General features: G+C 28.3%; 1 protein-coding gene across 5 annotated transcripts in view; it reads right to left on the reverse strand.

Annotated features, from left to right (window-relative positions):
* Positions 1 to 5,621: 5,621 nt before the first annotated feature.
* The window catches only part of LOC129968560 (putative sodium-dependent multivitamin transporter), a 31,065-nt gene continuing 10,778 nt past the window's right edge, over positions 5,622 to 25,908 (reverse strand). For all 5 annotated transcript variants that reach the window (XM_056082612.1, XM_056082576.1, XM_056082603.1 and 2 more), the window contains exons 5-14: positions 24,996 to 25,115; positions 23,920 to 24,074; positions 22,350 to 22,490; positions 20,948 to 21,083; positions 20,333 to 20,528; positions 16,957 to 17,111; positions 15,072 to 15,301; positions 12,873 to 12,973; positions 10,005 to 10,120; positions 5,622 to 5,943 (exon numbers count right to left, since the gene is read on the reverse strand). In XM_056082612.1, coding sequence (XP_055938587.1) covers positions 5,914 to 5,943; positions 10,005 to 10,120; positions 12,873 to 12,973; positions 15,072 to 15,301; positions 16,957 to 17,111; positions 20,333 to 20,528; positions 20,948 to 21,083; positions 22,350 to 22,490; positions 23,920 to 24,074; positions 24,996 to 25,115 — 1,380 coding nt within the window. In that variant the 3' untranslated portion in view covers positions 5,622 to 5,913. The remainder of the gene's footprint in view (positions 5,944 to 10,004; positions 10,121 to 12,872; positions 12,974 to 15,071; positions 15,302 to 16,956; positions 17,112 to 20,332; positions 20,529 to 20,947; positions 21,084 to 22,349; positions 22,491 to 23,919; positions 24,075 to 24,995; positions 25,116 to 25,908) is intronic.

Below are 25,908 nucleotides of genomic sequence, written 5' to 3' on the forward strand. Positions count from 1 at the left end.
GAAAAATTCAATTTAAGTTTATATGCCAGTAGAATATTTTATAAATAATATCTTGAAAAACCTAAAGATCCATCATATTTTCAGTTTGCATCGTCATTTTACATTCATTTCGCTTTCATTTTATAATTCATTCTATTTATATGACATTTTTTTAAAAAAATGAAATGAATGTTGTTGTCTTTCTTTGTTAAGAGTAAAGCCATTTAATGTATATGCACAACAGAATAAATGACAATAATATTATAATTATTTGACAAAGATTTAAAGCTTTCTTAAATAGTATTACGACCACCTGACATTTTGATATCATGCAGACTTTAAACCATATAAAGATTCTGCTTAAAAATCACTTATTTATAGAACACTAAGACAAATACCAAAAATGAATTTCTCTCTATACAGAATTTTCAAATGTGAAATAACATTCTGTTAGTCATAGTTAAAAACCATTGTACTTGTCCTATCTTATTTGAAAAATGATACGTTTATTATGCGAACAACTGTATCGATATTATCCAAATTAAAATTATTTGAAACGTAAATGTATAAATTATATGTCAGTTTATAACTTCTATCCTTATCCTTACCCCTTAGAATTCTTAAATGAAGATTTTGCTGCAAAATGAATGCAAACTAACAAGCGCAACACATCTCTTAGAAAAAATCTTTACAGAATAATGTTCTAAATTAGAGAAATTAATTGTTGCCATATAAGTTCAAGAGTTTTTTCGGAGAATTTATTAATCGTTCGCTACGCACTACGCATTTGATTTCTTTATATATGAACTTCCGTTTAGTTCAATTCATATTCCTGGAATAGTAAATAAGTAATCAACTTTATATGAATTCGTGTACCTTAATTACACATCAAATATTAAATGGTAAGTATTTTTAAATAATTTCATACTCAAATAAAGCAAAAACGTTATCTGTACTGAAGTATTAATTTAATCTTATTCATTTGAAACATGTACTTTTTTAAATATCAGTTGAAATTCCAATAATCAGAAAAAATTAAAAACAGTTAATAAAAATTGTGCCAAATGGTAATAATAAAATTCAAATTTCATTTCCTGATTATTTGCATTATTTTGTAGTTAGCTGTAGTTGCATTATTTTGTAGTTAGCTGTAGTTGCATTATTTTGTAGTTATTTATTTTTAATAGAAGATAAAAGATATTTTTAATAAATAAAAGAAAAAAATGCAAATAATCGGAAGAGAACATGAAGAGAAAAATATATATTAAATTACATCAGAGAAAAAAAAGCTGTATTGATTCCCATTTTTTTTTTTTTTTTTTTTTTTTTTTTGCTTCGGTATTATAAATGTATTTTCTTTTTGTCAATCTCTTTATTACTATAGGCAAGCGAACCCTATCCAAAATAACAAGAGTAAAATGTTATAGTTTCTTTTTTCATTGATATATGTCAATACCTGTCAAAACATATTGTTTACTTAATTTTTAATTACAAAAAGCAAAATTGTAACGTGTGCTGCCATCTATTGTCCTTTCTGAGATAAGATTATTAACTTCATTCTAAAACAGGCGACAGATGGCAGCATGAACGATTATGAAATCACAAGGCTCAAACAAATTACTAGAACCCTCGAAGGATCGATTAAATTATCTTCAGAGTTCACAAGAGAAAATTATTAAAAAATTTTGTTGTTTGACATATTTTCTGTAAATTATGTAAACATGATGACATATGATATGACATACGTGATGTAAAAGTCGTTTAAATCTATCTGCAAGGCATATAGCTATTGCCAGAGCTGCGAACTTTGGCCATCATTTATTTCTTGATTAGTAAGTACTCTTTAAGAAAAGTATTTTATAAAATTTAATGATATTTCTAATTAAAAATGAATTTAAATGCTAAAAATTTTCTTTAATATCTTCGGTGCATATTATAGCGCGAACATTTTTACACAATTTTTAAATAAATAAGTGTGTATGTGTGTGTGCCTGCTTATGTACAGCTTTTCAATGATACTAATTTTATTCCCATACAACAAATCTATAATATAGATTTAAAAAGCTTTTAAGTGTATTTTTAGCAATGTCTTTCTTTGCTATAGTTTCAGAATTTTAACTCTATGATGGTGGTGTTCCAATTATACATTTTCTAAAAAGCAGGTATTTTCATTAAAATATTTACGACTTTTACATTCTTTTTTAAGTAATCCAATGGATTTCAACTTTTATTTACATTTTTTTTTATTTATTACGTTTCTATAATTTTGTCAATTTAGATCTAATTGACTGAATTCAATAATTTTGTCATTCTTTTATCAAGAGCTTTACTGTTATTACTTAGACAGGCGGCATGGAAAAACTGTATTAAAGTATGAAAGATTTTCTTCATCCCAATTTTGCCGATTTGTAATTGAAATGGTTAAAAAAAACGTGATGCCTGCAATATAGCAAATGGGGACGTGATAAACTTTAAGTTGGAAAAACATCCTATGGCTTTGCTAGCCTTGAAGCTAGCCAAGAATTAGTAGCTACGTTAGCACGCTAAATGAAAGAAACTTCCGAAGTTGACTAAGTCTTGATCGCGAAGATGATGTTTCACCACCTAATAATATCCATCTAAATATAATGATAGAGCACCCGTTGAAATTTCAAAAATTTTACAGCTTAGAATTTAATTATATCACATAATACGCATAGTTTGAAACAGAAAATTATAATCTTTGAAAAGATAATCAGCTAGAAATTAAATGCATTCCCTTAAAAGAATAATTTAGAATATATATCAGAGAAATATTAATACTCATGGTGATATGATAAAAGTGGATTTATCTATATATCTTTTGTGAAGTCTATGTCATTTGTTAGTATTCCACATGTCATAGATTAATTATGAAGAGAAATAATTACGCTGCAAATAAAAAAAAATTACTAGGTTGTAACATTGTAAGATAAATTTTTAAAGAGAATTTATAAAATTCTTTCAAAATGTTCTTCACCGATTTTAATAAAAAGATGATTTTTCTTATAAATGTCTGCCAAATGGCATATATATGTAGGACTCAGAAATCACTACTATTTTAGAACGCACATTTAATTACATTTAGGACGATTAGTACATTTATGATATATATACATAAACATAAAAGAATTGAACATTAAATAGATTTCATCGAATACGTCGCGTCTTTCGTTCAGAGACCCGTCTCGTCTCACACGTCTTTACTTTCGTCCAGATCCGTCTGATCTGCTCTCCGTCTAACAAGCATGAACACCTCTTGGCCAGCAGATGGCGGTCGTCATCAGGCGTTCGTCACTACATACATACATATATATATATATATATATATGCACTAAAATCCTTAATTAATTAAAATTCTAATTAATTTAACATTTTAATATATCATTCAGAGTAATTCAGAAACATTGCTGAAATTTTCTCAACATAATCTTACTGTATGGAAAACATTTCACTCTTTAGAAATTATTTTATAGAAATGCCTTATAAAAAATATGTTTTCTTAGTATGATAGTTCGCGATTTTATAATTAATTAAACATATTTTCCATAAGTGCGTTATAGTTATTGAATAACTAAAAATATAATTCAAAAATAAAATTTTTGAAAAATGGATATATTGAGCTTCAAAGTCCAACTGCTGCAATGTCTAGAGTTAGAGGAACGAATCTCCTTTACATTATTTTCGTTGTTGTTACCTTAAATAATACCGTTGTTACCGTAATAATTTTATTTTTAGAGAATCTTGAAGTGTGAATATTGGCTTTAGATCAAAATATTTACTATATCAAATAAGTTATGGAGAAAATTGCTGAAAATAAAGTTTGAAATAATAGTATACCTTTAATACACAATATAAGTCGTGTTATACTCATTTATTTCTATGCTCTAAAACCTTGATTATGTCTCTTCTAAATCTTATTAAACTACTCGAATGTTTATAAAATTTATTTTGAGCTTCTTTAAATGAATCGTTTATTTTGAAACTTGGGCAAGACCATTTTTGAAAAAAAATGGGGATAATGGCAGTTACAGATAAACTTGTTATGATCTTTTTATGCTAAAAAATTTATAGTCAAAAAATTTTAGATTCTAGTATTTGGGAGATGGAAGTTTTAGCTCTTAACATTATTGAAAATCTGTGTTATTTTGAAAGTGGTGCAAGTCCATATTAGATTGAAATTATATTTGACCGAATATATTATGGCAAATTATATTTGACCGAATATATTATGGCAAATTATATTTGACCGAATATATTACTGTATGGTGAAGCAAATGGGGCCCTTTGACTTCATGTCTGAAATCTAGAGTGTCTCTATTTATCTATTTTTGATATTGAAAATCGGTGGTTCTACAGTATTTCATAAATAATAAAAAGTATATCTTAATTTTGTGTGTCGATAATAGTATGTTTACTTCCATCACCGATTATTCAGTCCAGTGACAATGAAATCAATATCATTGATCACAAATTTTTATTGTCAGGACATTCATTTCTACCGAATGATCGTGATTTTGAAGTGGAACTATCCAGTAACTATTCAATCCAGAAACCAGTTCTTTGCATATTACCCAGGATTAGTATAAAGTAAAACAAAATTGTCAAAAACATAAAAAAATTTTAGTACATGAAATTAAACATGGAAATTTATTTTCAACCGAACCTCTGGAAAAAGCGGTTTTAAAAAGACAGAAAAATACCGACGGAGAAACCGTGAAGTGATTAACAATATGCTGGATTAGATTTACAAGGGGTGTACCATAAAAAATGTTCAACAAAACTTCGATAGAACAAGATTTTGAATTTAAAATTATCGATTTGTCAACACATTGAGGAAGGTAAATAATTCCAAGTAATTTCAGAAATATAAAATTATCTTTTATGTATGAAAAAAGAAGATTTATTACATCTGAAAAATACAAGGACATGATGGATTTATTACCATATATACCTCCTGTCCATCCTAAACATTTTAAAATGTTAAATCCTGAACAAAATTCAATTTAATTATACCTGGGTATAAATTGAAAATGTATAATTTTATTGAAATTCTTAATAAAACTGGATTGTTTTTTGTTATTTTATATTTTCTACAAAAATATTCTTTGCTTTGTTTCGCTTTTTATCAAATGATTAAATATTTATAAAAATTTGAATAGTATTTGGTTTTTATTATTAAAAAAAGGCTGATGCAACTGAAATATTGCCCAATTAAATGCGCGTTTACAATAATTTATTAATTCTGAAAGTGAGGCAAGTCCATTTAGTTATAATAAAACTCTTATTTTTTTTTAATCAGCATTGTAAACGCTATTTGATTACAAACTTACATTATCTAGTACCACAAAATACAAAAAAATATATCTATTAATACTTACCAATATTTTTAAATTTATTGAAACGCAAACCTTTAAATATCTCGCAATAACAAAAAATGGACTTACCCCATTTTTAAAATAAACGGCTCAAATTCATTTAAAAGAGGTTAAATTTATTGATGGGTTTCATAAATGAATTAAGTTGACGTATAAATAAAGAGCACACACAAAAATAAAAAAAACATGTTTTATTTACATAATCTAATTATTTCTCTCAAAATATATATAATGCAATAATATATATAATGTAATAATATGATGTAATGCATAACGTTTCCTACATATAAAGATTTTTTGTTCTTTTTTTTACTTACTAAGCCTTTATTATTTCTTTTTTTTTTAGATATTTGATTGGATTTCTTAGCTTTTTCTTCAGTAGCAAAGAATCTCAAAGCATCATGCAATCTTGGATTTGTACATTGCAAATCAAAAAATAGAATAGTTGGAAAGTTCGAAAAAGTTTTCTTCTGCCATTAGATTCCAATATTGTTAGTAATTACAGTTTAGTGCATAATCAAAAAGGTTGAAACTCTTTTCAAAATTTAGTTTCATCTTTAGAACTTGGCTGAAAATTAAAATAAAATTGTATAAGTATTTTTCCATAATGCATATATATATATATATATATATATATATATATATATATATATATATATATATATATATATATATATATGCATGCTAGCTTTCGCAAAAAAAACCAAAACTAAGACTTGCTCTCTTAACTATCCTTATTTATTCCCAACAGTTAAATTTCATAAAAATCCATTAAAATTCAGATTCGTAACCTGTAGCACTGGTAGTTATAATTACTATACGGGTAAACATTTCTTTAAATACTTAAAAATTATCCTGGACAAAATAAAAAATGAAGACAACTTTATTATTTCTAGTAACAAAGAAGTATTGGATTTTCTTAAAGATAACAACATTAATAAACTTAATACTTTTGATTTCGAAAATTTATACACTAATCTACCTCATGAAAAATTAATAAAGGTCTGCACTTTTATTTATGACGAATATTTAAATGAAAATATCATTCCTAAAAATAACTGGCTTGAGTTATGTAATTTTAATATTACTGAAAATTACGTGTTTAATGGTATTAATTTTTATAAACAAGTCAAGGGCATTCCAATGGGGACAGCTTTCTCAAGTGCTTTAGCTAATATTTTCCTGCATTACTATGAGAAAAAAATAATTAAATATAATTTAATAAACGGGTGGAGATATATTGATGACCTACTTTTGATTAACTTCGACAATACTAATATTATTACTAATTGCTATCCAAAAGATTTAATTCTAAAAGATACAAATATAAATCAACTTGAGGCTACCTTTCTAGATTTAAAAATCGAAATTGCTAATGATAAAACAATAGTTGGTATATACGATAAAAGGGATGATTTCAACTTTAAAATAACAAAACTATGTAACTACCATTCCAATCTAAACTCTAAAATTTTCAAAAATCTTATTTTCTCACAAGTTAACAGGATCAAAAGGGTTTGCAATAATAAAAATTCTTATATTGAAGCATCAAATATCCTCCTTAAAAATTTAATTAAAAATGATTTTCCTAGAAATTACTGTAATGTCAATTTTTTAATTAAACAAGGTATGGTTTGGGATTAATCTTTTGGCTTAAATAAAAATAGAAATTTACTTGCATATTGGATCACTCAATAGATGGCGCTGGGTGCCTACCTCTGTTTACATAATTTACCGTTAACTTTCAAAAACAGGAAATCACAATCGATTGTTTAAAGTTTCGTTCACTGTTGGATGGTATGTCTTGGCCTTTTCGTTTTTAATTTTAATTTTAATTTTAATGCTGTTTTTGTTTTTATTGTTATTGTTTTTATTGTATTTTTACTTTGTGGTTTTTTTCTAATTTGTTATTTTGTATTTCCTTTCTGTTAAAATGGTATATCTCTTGAGCATAATTTCGGGGGATTTTCGGGTCACGAGGAATCATTATTAGACTTAATGTCTGTATGTCCTCACAGAAAAAATCCCTTTATTTGAATCCCTGCCTGAGGGTGACCCTTGAAAAAGTCTTCAGGCCGGATTCTTTTTTAATATTTTTTAATAATTTTTTTGGTTTAATTTTTATTTGTTTTTTGTTTTTCCTATTAACTTGATTCTAATACTTTTGTATATATATATATATATATATATATATATACATCCCATCTATATCTGTATAGACATAATACAATCACCTCTTTCGAAATTAATAATTTAATTCTCTTTTAATTAAATTAATTTATTATGGTAAAAAGTACCGATATGAATCAAATCTGCAATATTACTAACTTATGCATTAGTCTCATAATAGAGAAGAGAGATTTAAAGATTTATTTAATGATGCTGAAAAGATGCCAGATCAATAGCCCTTGACTCTTTCTATTATTTGATGACATGGTTGTAAATTTTGCAGCTTTGTTGGCAGAAATATAGGCTTTCAAAAATACAAGAATTATGGAGATATCTATCTTAAAAAAGCTGAGATGAACACGAATTTCTAGGAATTTTGCCACAAAGGCTATATAAGTGGAGCAATGTGCATGAGCGTCAATTCTATTAATGAGATATTGAAGACTGAGGTAAAGGCTAATGTACCGTTGTTTAGTATCGATTTGCTGATTGTGTGTATTCTGTTGATTTCTGTAAATGTTGCTTTTGTATACGTTTCTCTATTTTCTTATGAAATAAAGTGACGTTTTCTGTTGTCACAGTACATCCATCAGACGATTATCGTAACAATGCCTTTTTGCTGTTCAAATCAGCAACACGCACAATAGTTATTCGATTTCAAAGTTGAAAAGCTTGATAACTCATTACGAACCAGCAGTAAAAAATACTTTTTCAGAAAGCAAAGTGTTTATTGTTATTTTGGTTAACCAGAGTTTCGACTGAGCATACATTTCTGTCGCAATTGTTTTCTAACTTCTGCATACATAAAGGTTTGTTATACAATTTATTTTTAAATATTTTTTTCATGGAGAATCCTGTAACATCCATTTGGTTCTTGATAGCAAAATATCATTCATATTTATATATATATATGCTTTTATAGAGAAATTTTGAACAAGATCATGAAAAAGCTCTAAAATGTATATATCTAGAAATACGAATTTGTGCCAAAATTCAAAGTTTGCTTCATGCCTTTATTTTGCCTTAACATATTTAAAGAATATGCGGGTGAACCGGAATTTAACCCCCTTCTTCGCCCAGTTGCGATAACGCGCCAAAGCTGGCAACCTCCGTATTCTCTATACTGGCAAACCTATTATCTTTCGCCTTTATTACGTAAGTACGAGGGACATCTACTCCCTCGTTTTTGAACATTTCGCAAAACACGACGCAAGGCCGTTGTTGGCGAGTTGGCGATTTTTGAAAATTGCGCCAACCAGGGAGTTAACCTCCGGTCGTACCGAATATTCTTTTAAGGTTGGAATCTACTTTGATGCCCCTCCCCTTTGAGTCTATCACCAATATAGTAACTAAAGGAAGTAATTGGAATAATTCCTCCAACAATTGGGCTCACATTATTGTTTTCTTGTTAGCCATCTTGATTTTTCACTTTGACAACTTGATACTGTTAACATTCTTAGTGATGTAAAGAAACATATTAAACCCCTTTTAAAAGAACAACGTCAATATCTGTTTTGAAACCACGATAAAGAAGCCATTAGAGTTGATCTGTTATAAAAAATGTTTGAGTTGGAATCAATCAGTCTAAAATCAAGATGTCTGACAAGTTAAATAATATTAAGTATTAGGTTGCAAGAAGAACAATTTGCTTGATTGTCTGGGCTACAATACTGGTGACAAACTCAAAGGACACATTAAATTAAATTGCAATAAAACTTTGTAATATTTTATCTGCAAATGTTGCAATTTCCATTTAGTTTATGACTGCAAAATACTATATATATCTTTAAAACTTATATATTGGAAAAGAGATATTGCACGAAATGACAGAACTTCCATAAATTAATTGTCGAATGTGAACCATGCTCTCTCATAAGGCTGTCTTGGCAAAAATATATTCTTAAAGAGAAAATTTTTACAGCTGCATAAAATGAAAAAACGGATAGAAGAATAAAATTTGAAAGTATCATAACAAAAAATTCAAAATTTATTTTCTTTTAAAAATAAACGATAAAAATATTTTTAAAAAGCATTTTAGACCAGAAAATAATCTGCATTTAGTGATACAATTTGAGGAAATAACTCATATTTCCATGAAATACCATACTTCCATGAAATCATGTTTCATCATACTTCCATGAAATCATATTTCATCATACTTCCATGAAATATGATGAAAACTCATATTTATGCAAAAAAATAGTTCCATTTCTTTTTAAAATTGACTTTTAGAAGTAATTCTCAATTTATTTGCGTTTCAACATATTTTTCTCTTCAAAATCTACAGCTTATATATTTTATTAAAAGGAAATAAGTTAAACATTTTTAAGCCGTATTTCGATTAAACAAAATTATTTTGAGTTTTTATAAACTTGTTTGATTTGATAACTGATGAATTAGTTTATTAAATTAATATTTTACAAAAATATGAAGTAAATATTACTAAATCAAATTTCATACCTTCGTTTCCAATTCGTCATCGTCCTTTCTTTCTGAAACTTTATTTTTTAAGTTCCTTTTAGAGAACCGATTTCTGATTGGACACAACAAAATTTCTGGGACATCTTCCGGTTTTCCTGAATTATTATATGAAGAAGTATTTAAAAAATTATTTTCGTCTGATATTTTACATACAATATAGTTATTCATTTTTTTTAAAATTCTATTAGATATCAAAATCAAAGGAGCGAAATTTTATGCTCCTGAAAATAATTAACTATATGTAAGATTTAATTTGTTTATTGCCATGTTTTTCAAATATGAATAAAAAAAATAATATATTGCACCGTTTATACAAAGCTGTTTGAATGGTCGCCCAGAATGCGTCATTAAAGAATATTTGTTTATGGAAACTTTTCTTTCTATCTTTCCTTCTATTTTTATCTGTTTGAATAAATGGAAAATAAAATTTTCAGCATTTATGAGCTATTCTAGTAAAATATATTTTCTTTTAATATGAAACTTTGATCATTTTCTCTAACAATTATTTTTAAAAATGACAATCAATAAAATGGTGAATATTAAAACAATATATGTTTTAACTACAAAGTGAAAAATTTTCAATTCTCACTCTTTTAATTGGAACATTGACTAACGTGTGACTTCATTTCAACCCTATATTTTTAGGCAATTACTTCTTATTTCACCGGCTCATCTAATAAAAAAAGAATAGATTTGCCTGTAATATATAAATATTTTTATTTATAATTAAATTATATTTTAGATAAAGATGTGGTTTAGCGAATTTGAGCTATCACTGTTTCCACCGCCTTTGGGAACGCTAGCTAAAAGATATTTTATTCACTGTTGCTTATGGTCGTAGCATAAAGTGAATTCAAAAGCGTTAGCAGGCGCCAAAATTAATCCCAAAGATAAAAGTAAACCAATCCATTTTTATTTTATGTATACTTTTAGGCTCTTTTTTTTTTTTTCACACTTTTCATGAAAATGCAGAGTTTTAAAATTTTTTAGACTCTTTTTGATTAAAAAGAACTATAATGAGTTTTAAATGACTCACTGTAGTATTTGTGGATTAAAACTGCCATCATATTTAATACTTATGTTTAACTCTATAGCTTTTGGAAATATTAACAATATGACATTAACTAAATTCTAACTAGCCTTTAGATTTAACAAGTATACATGGTATTATCAAAATATGAGAAATATCCAAAAATTAGTTCAGAATTTCTTAGTTAAATTTAAAAGAATATATGTATTTCAAATAGAATAAATTCAGTAACTCAATAAAAAAATATGAAAATTGTCTAAACTATTCATAAGACATTTAATATACTTGTCTAATATAGGTATTATGCAAATTAGCTTATGAAAGCTTTTTTTGTGTAAACTTAGAAAACGCAGATAATCAAATTTAATGGAAATCCCCAAGTCCAGAGGCGATAGATAATCTTCCGTACCAGTTAATAATGACTTTCACCGATCAATTTATAGAAGAACTGGAAGAACGGCGATAGAGGGCGCACTAAGTTTAATTACGATATTTGGGAAAGTAGAAATGGATTTCTCCGATAGCAATAGAAATATTTCGAGTGGTTCTTATTTCAGAGCAGAAAAACTTGATGCTACTTGCAAATGAATTTGTCGTTTATATCTAATTCAGATTAAGTTTGAAAATATTTGTATGTTTAATAAAAAAAATAATTCTATAACAAATCATCGACTGTGGTGAGAAATGAAAGATTCCAGAGTCAATTTACCAGCTTAATATAACTGATTTTTTTATATGCCAATTTCGTATCTCGTAAGATTTCCTTCATAACTTTTATTCTAAATTTTCCAAAATTGATAAGAAAGAGTTTATAGCTGTTTTTCCTTTAAAAAATTATTTAAATACTAAAGTAAAATTTTTCTTACGTCTATTAAACCGACTTTATTCTGTAGCAAATTACCGATGCAGATTTTCAGTTAAATATGTACTCTGATTTCTGTTATAACTCATCTTTAACTTTTTACTGTAATTTTTTGCCAAAAACACTGCTAATCTAGATTTATAAATCTTTATTTCATTCACTCCATTATTTCAAAATTGTAAGAGATACCAGATTTAATTTCTTGTCGTTTCTTTAAAAGGCAAATCTTTGGAATTTTGCAAATTTTTTGAAAAACGGATATATAACATGTTAAAATGAATTATGAATTCTATCGATTCTGACGCTTATTACAAAAATTAAGAAGGGCATAAAAAACGTTAATGTTTATCAATTTCAATCGTGTCTTTCTAAAGGTATCTATAGTTACGTCGTATCAGAAGCTAAAGGATCGGTATTAGAGCTTGTCTTAGCAGATAGTTTTGTACAAACATATCTGTCTATCTATCTATATCATATCAAACATATCTAGATATGTTTGAACAACAGATAAAGAGATGTAATTTTCTAAATAATTAATAGAAAGATTTTTGGCAAGGTGTTTCGAAACTACCAAATTCAGGTAACAATAAGGTATATAATGGTAAAAATTAAAAAAAAAAAAAAAAAAAGAACGGCATGCATTGCGTCTAATTTATTTTATTTCATCTCTTTAATTCTTGCATTTGAATTATAGATGAAAGTAGAGTGTTATCCTATTTAACCTTAAATAATATTTATAATTTATTTTATAGCAGACATTATATATGTATATAATATAATGGAAAAGTAAAGAGTTATAAAGAATTTGATAAAAAAAGTACTGAAAAAATTTTATATTCCGAAATATAACAGTTCAAAAACTGAAAATGCCTAAATTTAAATATTTCAAAATTTATTGCAGATTATAAAACACTAATGAATAAATAATTCAGATTAATCTATATATTGTACTTACCTTTATAAAGTGATATTATTACGCTTCCTACATAACCAATGACCCAACATGCAATCAGAGCAATGGTTGACACCCACATATAAGATATATGAAATGTATCTCTGAAACATAATAGAAAAGGAGGGATAAAAGAAACATGAAAAAGAAACTTTCTTTAAAAATTCTATTGAGGATCTAATATGAGACCCCTTTTTAATATTTATTGTTACGAAATTTCCGGGTTTCGTTTGGATAGTGGGGGTTATATGGTGTGAAGGAGGCAGTAGAAAATAAAACAACGACGTTTATTTACACGAAGACACACAGGACAGCACAAAGACGACAACTATATACAGCTCAGAAGACGATTATCTTCAGCCGAGACGTGCAGCAACAACAGCATATAACAGCAGCATACACAAATCCCTACTGCAGACAGTAGCGCACAGTTTAGTTCAGCACTAGCTTCACTCCGTCGCTGCTCCGCTTATTTCTGAAAGGCCAGTTCTTTACCGTCGATCCCGACTACTCTTCGACTCCACTGGTCCACGACTACTCTTCTCTGTCGCTTCCTACTACTCAATTCACCACCGTGGCAGCTGCAGGCTACTCCTTTTATAGGTCTCAGGAGGCGGGGCTAGAAGCCTCTCAACCAATCAGGAATGTTCGAGGCGTAACTCGGTTCCTACTGGACGGATCGGGAAAATTCTCAATGTTCCGGGTATAATCTATTTTGGCGCCAAAGTCGCCAAATTCATCTCCAAGTCGCCAAGTTTGTCGTCAAGCTCTGGGACCTCCCATGAAACCAACTATGCTGGGAAGCAGCATCACAGGTTCGTAACAATATTTATATTCTCACAACCTATGGCGAGCAGCTAATTCGGCCGGAATGTTTATTGAACTCTGTTTTAAGAAATCTTTATTCTGAACTTAAAATGTTTATGATTTCTTTAACAAAATATTTTTTTAAGAATCAAGTTATAATAGATATTAAAGCCACATAATTTTAAATAGTACTACTTCCAATTATCATCAACATAAAGCTTTTTATGAATCTCTTAAAATCGCAGTGCCATTAAAATGTTCAATCTTTCAGTAATCACTTTAAATCTAAATTGTATTTTATCTTTTCTGGTAATGCAATTATACTTTCTGGTCCCTTATGTAAGATGTCATCTCACAATGAATCTGCAAACATTTTCTTCCTTTACTTTCAATAATGGAACAAAGTTATGCATTTAAATGTTTGATGAAACAATGAAGACATTTGAATTGCATTACAACAATGAAATCTATTGTTAAAAAATAATGCAAGGAATTATTCTTTAAAAAAATGTAGAAAATTTAGAAAACATTTGGTGAACTAAATTGATATCATTAAGTAGACAAATTATTGAAATTTTAAATGATGTAATATCAGTTTTGATTCATAATATTGTTGAAAGTTTTTGCAGAAGAACATCAAAGTCCCCCCTTCATTTTTATTTAATTAAAATTCTAATGGAAATTGCAAAATAAGCTCTCCAAAATGCACATTCAGACTTACCAAAGCATGTCTTGTAAGACAAATTTATAAGTCTAGATCTGATTGTTGGCCTATAGAGCACCACCACATACAAACCTTCTTTATTATTATCAAAGAAACATGGATAAATGAAATAATTACAATTACAAATAAAACAACTATCGCATTTAGATATCTAATGAATATGATTATAAATATTGCATGTCATAGAGATCATTAGAGATATATTTACTTTAATTCACTTTGACCTTTTAAACATTTTTTTATCATATTTTTAGACTTGAGAAAACTGCATCATTTATTTTTTGTTGCACTTCCACTTTTTTTTCCCTATTTATAATCAGAAAAGAAGTTTCTGTTCCTTAGTTGACAATATTTTAGTCAAAAATAAATTAATTCCAACATAATAAAATTCGTTTGGAACTCTATATTGTTCGTTAAGAATATTCTTACTTCAGCGACAATAAATGTTTGCATGTTTTTTTTCTCATATTTTTTCTTTAAATCCAAAATATTTTTCATGTCCACAGATAGCAAAAATTTATTGAAAGCAAAATTTGGAATAATTTCTTCATCTTTCACACAATATCCTGAACTGCTATCAATTTTTTTTCAAGACAGATGCGATGGATTAGTTAATATATCGATTATTTATTACATTAGATTGAATTGTTTAATAATCCATCATTACTTACCCTTCATCTGTTGTTGTTGCATTAAAGGATGTCACTGTTGCATTTGAATAAGAGTATTTTGTGTAATTTTGAAAACTGGTAAAGGTAGATACAAAGCTTGTGTTCAGTTGTGTCTGTTCTAACGAAGTACATTCGTTGGAAAGCGGAAGAAAAGAATCCGTCTTGTTCTCGGGTATGAAACTGATACAACAGGCTAATATTATGCTTGTCACAATACCAAGGATGACACCCTGAAAAATTAATATTCAAAATAAACATCAAAAATTGAAACATATTAGAAACAATGGAATAAATATATGCGAAACATAATGTATCCAATATATAAAGAGCAATCATTTAATATCTTATAATTATAAAATTATCATTATCAAGAAAATGTATCTCTTTTTTTCATAATGCATATCTTTATATCCATTCTGAAAGAGTTTCTTTTAGATGAATAATAGATTCTTTTCTATATAGTAATAAAATATTAATAATAAATTCCTTTCTACTAATGAATAATAAATTGTTTTATACATAGTTCTGAAAATCTTTTACAGCAACATCAGTTATATTTAATTAATTTTGCCACAAATTTCTTTTCTAAAAAATAATTTCTTTCATATATAAAAGGGAAATGGAAAAAACTGTAATAAAAATTTTAATTTGTATTTAAATAGAATTGTGTGTAACTGATTCAGCGTATTTCTTACCAATTTATATTAAGTCCATATTTTTACGGAAATTATTCAAAATCTACTTATTATTGGTTGCATGGTGAATATCACAAACAATTACGCTTCCCATCCTAAGGAATACGAAATATTCTAAATGATTGAACGTAACAACGACATTGGTGTGAACTACGATTGAGTCCTAAAACCTATTTTCGGTATAGGTACAATCTTTCCCATAGGAGGCATATTCTATCATCAGTCAGGGTGAGTCGACCCTGCACCATTTCTATACCCATCAAGGTGGAGAGAACTAACCATCATAACCAGGGTTCTCATCTCTTTATCTAAGGGACCTTCCCAATGTGACGCATTTATGTACAGTGAAAAGTCCAAAGGCTCAGTAAAGGATAATGTCACTTCGTTTTTTTCTTCTTTATGAAAACATGATATACAAGTAACAAAACATAGGCAAAGCGCACACAAAATACCACTTGCAGAAAGCAAAAATACGCCAGAACTAAATCACTTTTAACAGACGTAAAAGCACTAAGGGCTCATAGAAAACTTGTTGGAGAGACATCGCTCAACTACTCACTTGAGTTCAACTGACTCTACACTAGTAATCATCTTTCCCACCTGTGTGCGTCCTCTTTTTTTAGTCATTTCATAAAATATCGAATATTTTCTAATAAACTCCAGCAACAGAGTCCTAATGTACTAGACTGCTATTCAAGAAAATTAACCTCAAAATTTCATAGGTAGAATTATTAAAAAATGGAACTTTTCAAGGTTTTTTTTTTTTTTTTGCATTGTATGAACAGATATTGTTTTTTAATTAAAATGAACTTTAAGATAAATTTGTTTAAAAATATCTTAAAGATTAAAGTTACAATAGAATAAAAGAAAACTCTTAAATACTATTGGAAAACATTTTTCACTAGTTCTATTCTAGTTTGACATTTACAATATTTTCGGTACAAATATATCACCAGTGCAACACGGTACAATTTATTACCTATATGATAATACATTCAATCAAGCCAAATGATTTATATATATCCTGACATTAACTTCACACTTTTCAATGATGATGACCAAATCTTTGGTCATCGCATCTGAAAGTTCAGTTTGAACTTACTTTCATCAAGTTACCTATGAGATTATAAATAAAGCATTTCTATTTTTCTTTAAGGTATCTTATTATCAAGAAAAAGAGAACAATTTACCCCTTCATTGGCGGTGGTAGTGCAGGCTGCCAGTAGGAAGACAGCCAAATTAGGGCCTGCCAAATTTCCGTAGATAATGACCGACATCTTGATGAGATGCCCCAAAGAAGCGATGATGAAGGACAGCGCTATGCAGACAATTCCGAATACGAGACCTGAGACATAGAAGATGGGGCATCAGCATTAATCTGGAAAATAATTTGTTCACAATAATAAATAGCGAATTAATGAAGAGATAATCAAAAGTAATAAACGTAAGAAAAGGAACACCGGCAGTGCTTTTACAGCGTTTGTGGAACTTTGACATCGAAATGGTTTTAAATATTTAACTGTACTTTATGCAGAAAAATCTGACTTTTCAAATTATGCTGAACATAGAGAATGCAGTTATCAGAAATAATGTCAATGGATTTCAATTCAAATGATTTACTCTACTGAGAATCAAAATAAATCAACCCACAATTTGGATTGATTAAATCCAGCAAGCCATTGTGCGGAAATGGAAAACCACCATCTTTTTACATATGTAGTATAGAGAAAATATAAAAATCGTTAAAAAAAATTCTAATTAGAGATTTTGACGAATTTCCATGTTTCGGATTTCCCAGAATTCGAAAAACAAATTTTTGGAAAATGTCCGTCTGTCTGTCTATGACAAAGATAACTCCAAAATGTTTCTGATCTAGATGGGTGAAATTTGGTATACCGTCGTTGTAGGTTTCTATCAAATTTTGAACAAAATCCTTTTTGAGGAAGTCTGTTTATCCGGCTGTTCGAATATGAGTTAGCATATTAACTACAAAACGAAGAGAGCTATATAAAAAAAAAATCGATGCACAGGTTTAACATTTATAGTCTAGACACCTATCAAATTTTGAGTAAAATCCAAAAAAAGATTGACAATCTGTCGGTCTTTAATTTAAGAAACATATAAATGCGATAACTCAAAGTTTCAGTGATTTAAATATATCAAATTTGGTATGATATTTTGTGAGTAAAGTGTTGTTTTGTGTCAAAATTTTATTTCAATCGATTGGGAAAAACGAGTCTAAAACACAAATTCGATTTTCGGATACTATTAACCGCATGCCAATGATTAATCGCCAAATAATGCGTCAAGATACATTCAGTAAAAATTCCAAATTTATGCCAAAGATTAATATTTCGTAACTATTGTAATAAGCTATTCCCGTGCAAAGCGTTGTTTGGGATAAACCGTTATTAGAGAGTATGCGAAAAAATTTTTGAGAGATCACTTCCGCTAGTTTTGATAAAAAGATCAAATCAGGATATTTTAGTCGCCTATGCTTTACTCCAAAAATTAATGAATAATGATATCTCTATCGATTCACCTAAAACTCCTTTTCTCATCGTCTCATTTATTTGTTAAGAAACGTAACGCATAAATTGTACACAAGCATTTTTAACTTTTCTAGTTTCAATTTTCTCAGGAAAGGATCTCCTAATAGAGATTTTATATAATTTGAAAGAAACGATAACGAAATCAACAAAAGCATCCAGGAACAACCTTTTTCACTTTGTTTTGGCTTTTATCGTTAATGGATTAGAGATCAAAAGCTTGTGAAGTTGTTGTTTTTTGTTTTTAGTTTGAAGTTATAATTTAAACAATAAATTTTATTGCAAGGTTCGCAATTAGAAGTGCAATAATTCTGAAATATTTTGACAATAATTTTTTAAAATAATTTTAGAAATGGAATACCATTTTCAAACGAATTATATTTTAGTATCTTTAACTTTTAATGTTTTAAACAAAAGTGATGCCTTCATTTTGGCACACAAAACCAGTGATTCCAGGATTTGTTCCTGATAGGAATTTTTAGCAATATTAAGAGATTGTAAATGCTATGAATTTGTAAATAAGTTTCACGTACATTGTTTTCTGATATAAAGTACAGAACTTCGATTCTCCTTGTGGTGACTTTGTACCACAATAATCTCTAGAAAAGGATTGTCTAGCTAGCAGTAACCGTATCCAGCGGGGAATTCAGTTAGTAAAGATAATATCATGGACGAGTGAATATGGAATTGGTAAATGGCTGATAAAAACGGATCTAGAATTATTACTTTTATGTATTTTATGTTTTTATATGTTGAATTCGAGTCATCCCATATTCGTGAAATATTTGTGACGCGGTAATAAAATAAATGAAAGACATAAAGGCCTGATTAATTGGAAAATGCAACAACAGAAATGAGCATTTGTCACATTCTTTTCATCAATGTGACTATTAAACTCACCAAATATCCTTAATGATTACTCAAGAAATGTACTTAAATTTGTCTTAATTCTAGGGCATGCTGATAGTTTTGGGATTTTGATCAGATTCAACCCAATTAAGGTGCCATTTCCTTTACCTAAGAGTAGATTAGATTTGGTGTTTGTACCTGGTAGTTGATTCGGCATGTGGATGTAAGATAATTTATAAACTGATGTTAAGGAACTTGTAAAATGCTAAATAAATGAGAATTTGGAAAAACAATAATTTAAGATTTGTAAAAAATAAACTTTAAATGACGTTTACACTGGAATATGGTTTAAAGTGAAGAAAAGTAATCTTCATATATATATATATATATATTCGTTTAACTATTTTGCCCGTATATCATATGTGCATCGATTTATTGAATTTTGATAATTGTAAGCAAAAATAAAAACAACATTCATAGTGATTATAATTCAATATTAAAATTACTTCAAATACATAGATAAGTGAAGTATTCAATTTGAATCAAAATAAGAAAATATTCCCAAAATAGAAGGTGTCATCTTATTAGATAGTAAAGAAAATAAAACAGTTAAGTGGTTAATACAAGAATAATTAGTATGCTGTTATTAAAAGTTACATGAGGGCCGGGATAACCTGGTTGGTAGGGCGTTAGATTCGCGTCCCTTGGGTTGCGAGTTCGAACCCCACCGGCCGAAGAAACACTGCGCGTGTGTGGTGGCTGGCGCGCTTATTAGTCTGTCGTGGTTACAAAATCATCCATGTCTAGAGTAATACCACTGGGGGGTACTGGATCATGGATGATCGTTCTCTGATTCATGTATAAATTATGATCTGTGGATGAGTGAATGAAATGCATGGATGAAGTCCGCCTCATGAAAAGGGTTGCGACGTGTGTGTAGCTGAGTCGTACACTTGGGCCTAGATAGTGCTATTGAAAAAACAAGAGACGCACCCTCGGCTTAAAATCATCGATTTCTAAAGACAGTGGGCTTGTCTATGACAAGTGTCATTAGAAATTTCCAACAACAACAAAAATTACATAGAAAAAAGATGTTCTCTTCTCAGCAACTGCTTAAACAGGGAAAAAATTACAAAAAAAGTGTTCCACAACTAATACTCTTGCTTACTCATAATTTTGGTGTGAAGAGCAGTAACGTTGAGCTTGGGAAACATTGGCCGGATGAAGTCCTCTGTAGCGACTGACGCCAGACTGTTGATGGCCGATGAGACGGTGCTGAGTGAAGCGCTGAAGATGCCACAGATGCAAAGGCCCGGTATACCAGGTAGGTGGCCCAGAGTGACGGATATAAAATATGGCATGAGCTGCATTAAAAAAATGAAAATTTCATCGGATTGTGATCACACACTGTAGTACGATAATTATGACAGTAGCTATGGGTCTGACATTTCAAGCTAAGATCTTATGTTACTACAATTAGTAATCATGGCAAAAAATGGTTTTCCATGTGAATGCGTCTGATGTAAAGATCTTGCTTATCTGCTATCAAATTTTAAAGAGGGTTGCAAAAAGGAATTTTGAAAAATTGCTTGGAAAAGGTGGCAACAATTGTCAGAGAAATTATCATATTTTTTACTCTAATAGTTATATATTAATTAAATATGAATATATCTTGATAACAAACAAGTACCATCCCCATGTTTAATATTACTACGAAATTATTTTCATAAAAAAATACACATTAAAATGTAAATTGCAAATATCTGGTTGTAAATAATCTCACCTGATCTGCGGAATGAATAGGCGTGTTGTTGGAAGACATCGGATCGCAGTATCGGAAATATGCGTACAGCACTAAACCACACACGCAGCAAAGTAACTGGAAACTCACTATCATGGGAATGCTGATGAAAGCTGCTCTAAATTGAAAATAGAACGAGAATTAAAAATTACATATCTGGATATCGCAATTGCTTTGCTTTGTCACAATATATCTAAAGTTAAAAAAACTAGAGACTTTCATTGCACCACAACTTGACATCTTAACTTTTATTGTATGATTTTGGTGTTGTTATAAACCCCATTTAGCACAAGATATTGTATGATACCTGCATGATATTATTCGATATTCTAAATATCGGCCAATATCGATACGATATGACAAGAATGTTGTAAGCCATTTAGTGCTAATAGGGAAAGACACAGGCTGCGTAAATTTGAAGATCGTAGACGACTTTTTATATTTATTATACATTTCTACATATTTTGAATCTATAGTCTTTCCATCATACATGTGTAAATTAATGTCTTAAAAGCAAAGAGAAAATTTCCAAGTTTTCAAACATTAGTACATGTGCAGTGCTAACAAATTCTTGCTAATATTGTTACAATGACTAAAAGATTTTAATAAATTAATAAAAGTATTAAAATTTCTGCACGAGACTTAAGAAAAAATCAACGAATTAAATAAAGTGTTATAACATCTTATCCACTCAAATTATGGTTGAATTTGGCATTTTGTCAATCCCGTGGTCATCTTATGATGCTTGATATATGGCTCACTATCTGTTTCTGGTTACAAATTATTTATAAAATGCTTTGAATTTTATTTGGGTTTTTTTTATAACTTGCAACGAAATTCAGCTTAATGTAAGAATCAATAATTTTCTTACATTCTTTGTAACCTGCAACTAAATTCAGCTTAATACAAGAATCAATAATTTTCTTACATTCTTTGTAACCTGCAACTAAATTCAGCTTAGTGGAAGAACCAATAAATTTATTACATTCTTTACAACCAGCAACTAAATTCAGTTTAGTGGAAGAACCAATAATTGTCTTACATTCTTTATAATCTGCAACTAAATTCAGCTTAGTGGAAGAACCAATAATTTTCTTACATTCTTTATAACCTGCAACTAAATTCAGCTTAGTGGAAGAACCAATAATTTTCTTAAATTATTTATAACCTGCAACTAAATTCAGCTTAGTGGAAGAACCAATAATTTTCTTACATTCTTTATAACCTGCAACTAAATTCATCTTAGTGGATGAACCAATAAGTTTCTTACATTCTTTATAACCTGCAACTAAATTCAGCTTAGTGGAAGAACCAATAATTTTCTTATATTCTTTATAACCTGCAACTAAATTCAGCTTAATGGAAGAAGTAATAATTTTCTTACATTCTTGATCGCTTCAGATTCCTTACAGTCATAAGTCTCTGCACCTGACACTGACCTCCTCCATAAGAAGACATCGTAATGATCATTCCTTGAGCAAAAATGTTGATAAATGTGTAATGAGCGCCTAAGTCGAATGAGAATCTATAATACAAAAATAATTACATTAAATGTTGCTTTTTTAAAAACATGTACCGCGAAAATCATAATATTGAAATGGATTTCACGAGAAAAAAATATAATGAATTCAGATCCTTAAGACATATCTGCACTGCTAATAACAATTTCTTTATTTCGAATGTAATTATTATTTGAAGGTAAAAAAGTTATTGCAAAGGGGATTTTTACTCGCAGTGAACTTTACTAACATAAATTATCTTTCAGTTCAGGTTTAGTTTTTGTGACCCGAATAGGGCTCGAATTGCGAAATATGGCCCAGTAAAGTGTTATTGTTAAACGGAGCGTCGATGTGATGTTATTTTTATTCACTTTACTTAATATTTCCTCTCACCTTGTTCTACTTTGAATTTATAGACATTTTTCTTTCCAAAAAATTAGATGAGTTTACACCTTCTAATAAGTTAAAATAAAATACATAAAAGTATGGATTTACAATTCTTAAAACAGTAGCAAAGGTTAATTGAAATCTTAATGTGTAGCATTCGAACTTGGAAAAAAACTATTGTTAAAGGAAATCCGATTGCATGCAGAGGTTAAGTACATGTAATCGCTTTTCAAATAAAAATGTTAATAATGCTGTTATGCATTTAAATATATAATTATTTTGTCGAATAACGCAAAGATTATACAACATTAACTATAAAATAAAATACTATAAAAATAGAGAATGATTGTTTTGCATCTCATCTAATATAAGAAGTGTGGTAAAAATAAATGGAAAAAATATTGGAGAGTCATTGTATACAATATCGCTTTGAATGGATAGAATTTAATAATATTTTTTTTTAATTAATAATTCTTTTAAATGTACAAAAGCAATGTAATCTTCATTGAACTAAAATGTAAAGTCATTTTTAGATTATTTAATGACACATTGTTTCAAGAAACAGAATGGTTGAAAATAGTTCCAACGTTTTCTACTGATTACGAGTAATTTTCCATTGTTCTTCATATTGTTCGCTTAACGCATGCACTATTTCGTGGGCATTTATAATTAAAGTGACTCATAATAATTTTACCTAAACCCAAGAACAATAAAAAAATATATAATTTGGAGGTTAATAGTTTAAACTGATATTTTATTGGTAGATAGACTTTGTTCTATATTTATACGAAATACTACTTCGAAATTCTTGCTGTTAAAAGAATGGTAAATGCAAAAAATCAGAAATATTTAAAAGATATTAAATTTTATTCAAATGAAATAATTATTTCAGGTTTATGATATAGCTTCAAGCGTTGCTATGACATCATATAGTTCTTTTCCTTTTTATTATTTTTAAACTAAATTTAAAGATAAATTTAAAGCAAATAAATGGAACTTTAAAATAATCAAAGTATCTAATCAATATTAAATGAAAAACGATTGCTTAAAATGGAATTGTAAACGTACTTTGGGATAAATAGTCTTCCACCTTCATCAGCTATGTCAAAGACAGCTCGTATTCCACCCAAAAGTAAACATCCTTGCACAATGACAGCAAACAAACAGACGAACATTAGGGCAGCTTGGAAAACATCTGCCCACAGAACAGCTTTCATGCCACCCTGGAAAGGGGATGGGAATTAATAAGTTGTGTAATGGATATATCGATTATGTTTTCAAGTTTTCTCTCCAATACATATAAAGCTCAACATTTCTATTTATTGTTTTATTAATTCCGGTATTATCCGGAAATATCCTGCCAATTACATGATGCAAAAATAAAAACATGAAAGTTTTCTGAATTGTATTTAAAATGATATGATGCATATTACTTTAAATTTGGAGTTTTATTTCTGTAGCCAATTACTGAATAGATATTTAAGTGCGTAAACGGAAGAAAATTACTAATGCAATATCTTTAGATGTACAATATTTATAATTTTCAGAGATTTAATTCATTAGAAAATACATTCAGTTAAATTTTTACAGCACTTATCCCAAGGAAAAAACACTTTTAAAAATATTGAGGATCTGTGAGAAATAAAACAGACATCTCTCAAAAGATCTAAATTGGCATTTAATTCAGAATGTTTTTCAGGTAATTTAACAAAACGCTGATATATAATGAGCAAATATCATTCAATCATAAAAAAAATTAATGCTAAAAGTAACTGTGATAATATTTTAAAAGTAAATGTCTTCAATAAACATGTTTCAGTTTTTAAAGGTAATACTTATACTACGCAAATAAGGAAGTTTTTTTCAACAGTTTTAATTTTGCAATTAATTTGAAAGTCTTTTCATATCAAATCTATGAAGATATCTAAGAATCATTGATTAATATGAACATTTTTATTCAAATTAAACTTGCAAAACAAATGCTTGAATATTCGACAATTTGGAGATCAAAAATTTAAAAATCTTTAAATATTATGAAAATATTTTTGTAAAACTTGTTGATAATATAAAAATCTTGAATGAATTTGAAGAAAAAGAGAAACTTTATTTTAAATAGCTGAAATAAGCCTTTTAAATACACTTACTAAGGTGCAATAGAAAGTGCACACCAGTCCAACTGAAATGACCGACATCCACATAGATAAGCTGGTAACAGCACTTAGTGCTAAGGCTGGAGCATACAGTGTAGCAGACGTGAACAATAACTGTTTAGGAAAATAAAATTATAAACTAATAAATTATTGAAAAATATAACAAATTATTATAGTTCCAACCAAATTTTATTTTCCACTTGGTTATTTTGAATTGAAAAGATGAAAAACTGATATTTTACGAAAACCTCGTGCATATTTATATTTTCTCTAATAGAATTTAATGATTTTCAAGTGCTTATTTATCGTATTTAATGAATTATTTATTTAAATAAAAGTTGCTTCTTTTTCTTTAATAAAATTTTGAAAAATTTTAGAAAATTCTGAAATATTAAGCAAAAAGTAAATTTATAAATACTCAGTAAATGCATGATATATTCATTAATGAAGTTATTTAAAAATATTTTTAGTATCCCCTAGTTTATTCATTTATTTCTGTTCATTTTTAATATATTTTGTATTAAATTCTTAGTCAGTTTATGAAAATAACAAACTAATGCATTTTTAAGCGATTCATTTCTTATAAGTATCTTTAAGTACTCAATCTCTAGATTGTTCAATTAAAGGTTTTTCCAAAACAAAAATTTTCTTATTGCTCAATATCCACAGAATAATTATCCCTTTAATTCATCGCAAGTGTTCTTTATTTAATAGTATCAGAAATAGATTTTGATATTTAAATTTTAACTCGATTTTGATTAAAGAAAAATGAAAATCATTGTCATAGACACAGTATAATTTTTAAAACTATTTTCAATCTCTATATGATAATTTAGATGGCTGAAAGTGACGTTGGTTATAAATTTAAATATCTGCACAGTTGAGGATGAATGTAGATATCAAAATA

Source organism: Argiope bruennichi, chromosome 1 (genome assembly GCF_947563725.1).
Source record: "Argiope bruennichi chromosome 1, qqArgBrue1.1, whole genome shotgun sequence".
Lineage (NCBI taxonomy): Eukaryota > Metazoa > Arthropoda > Arachnida > Araneae > Araneidae > Argiope > Argiope bruennichi.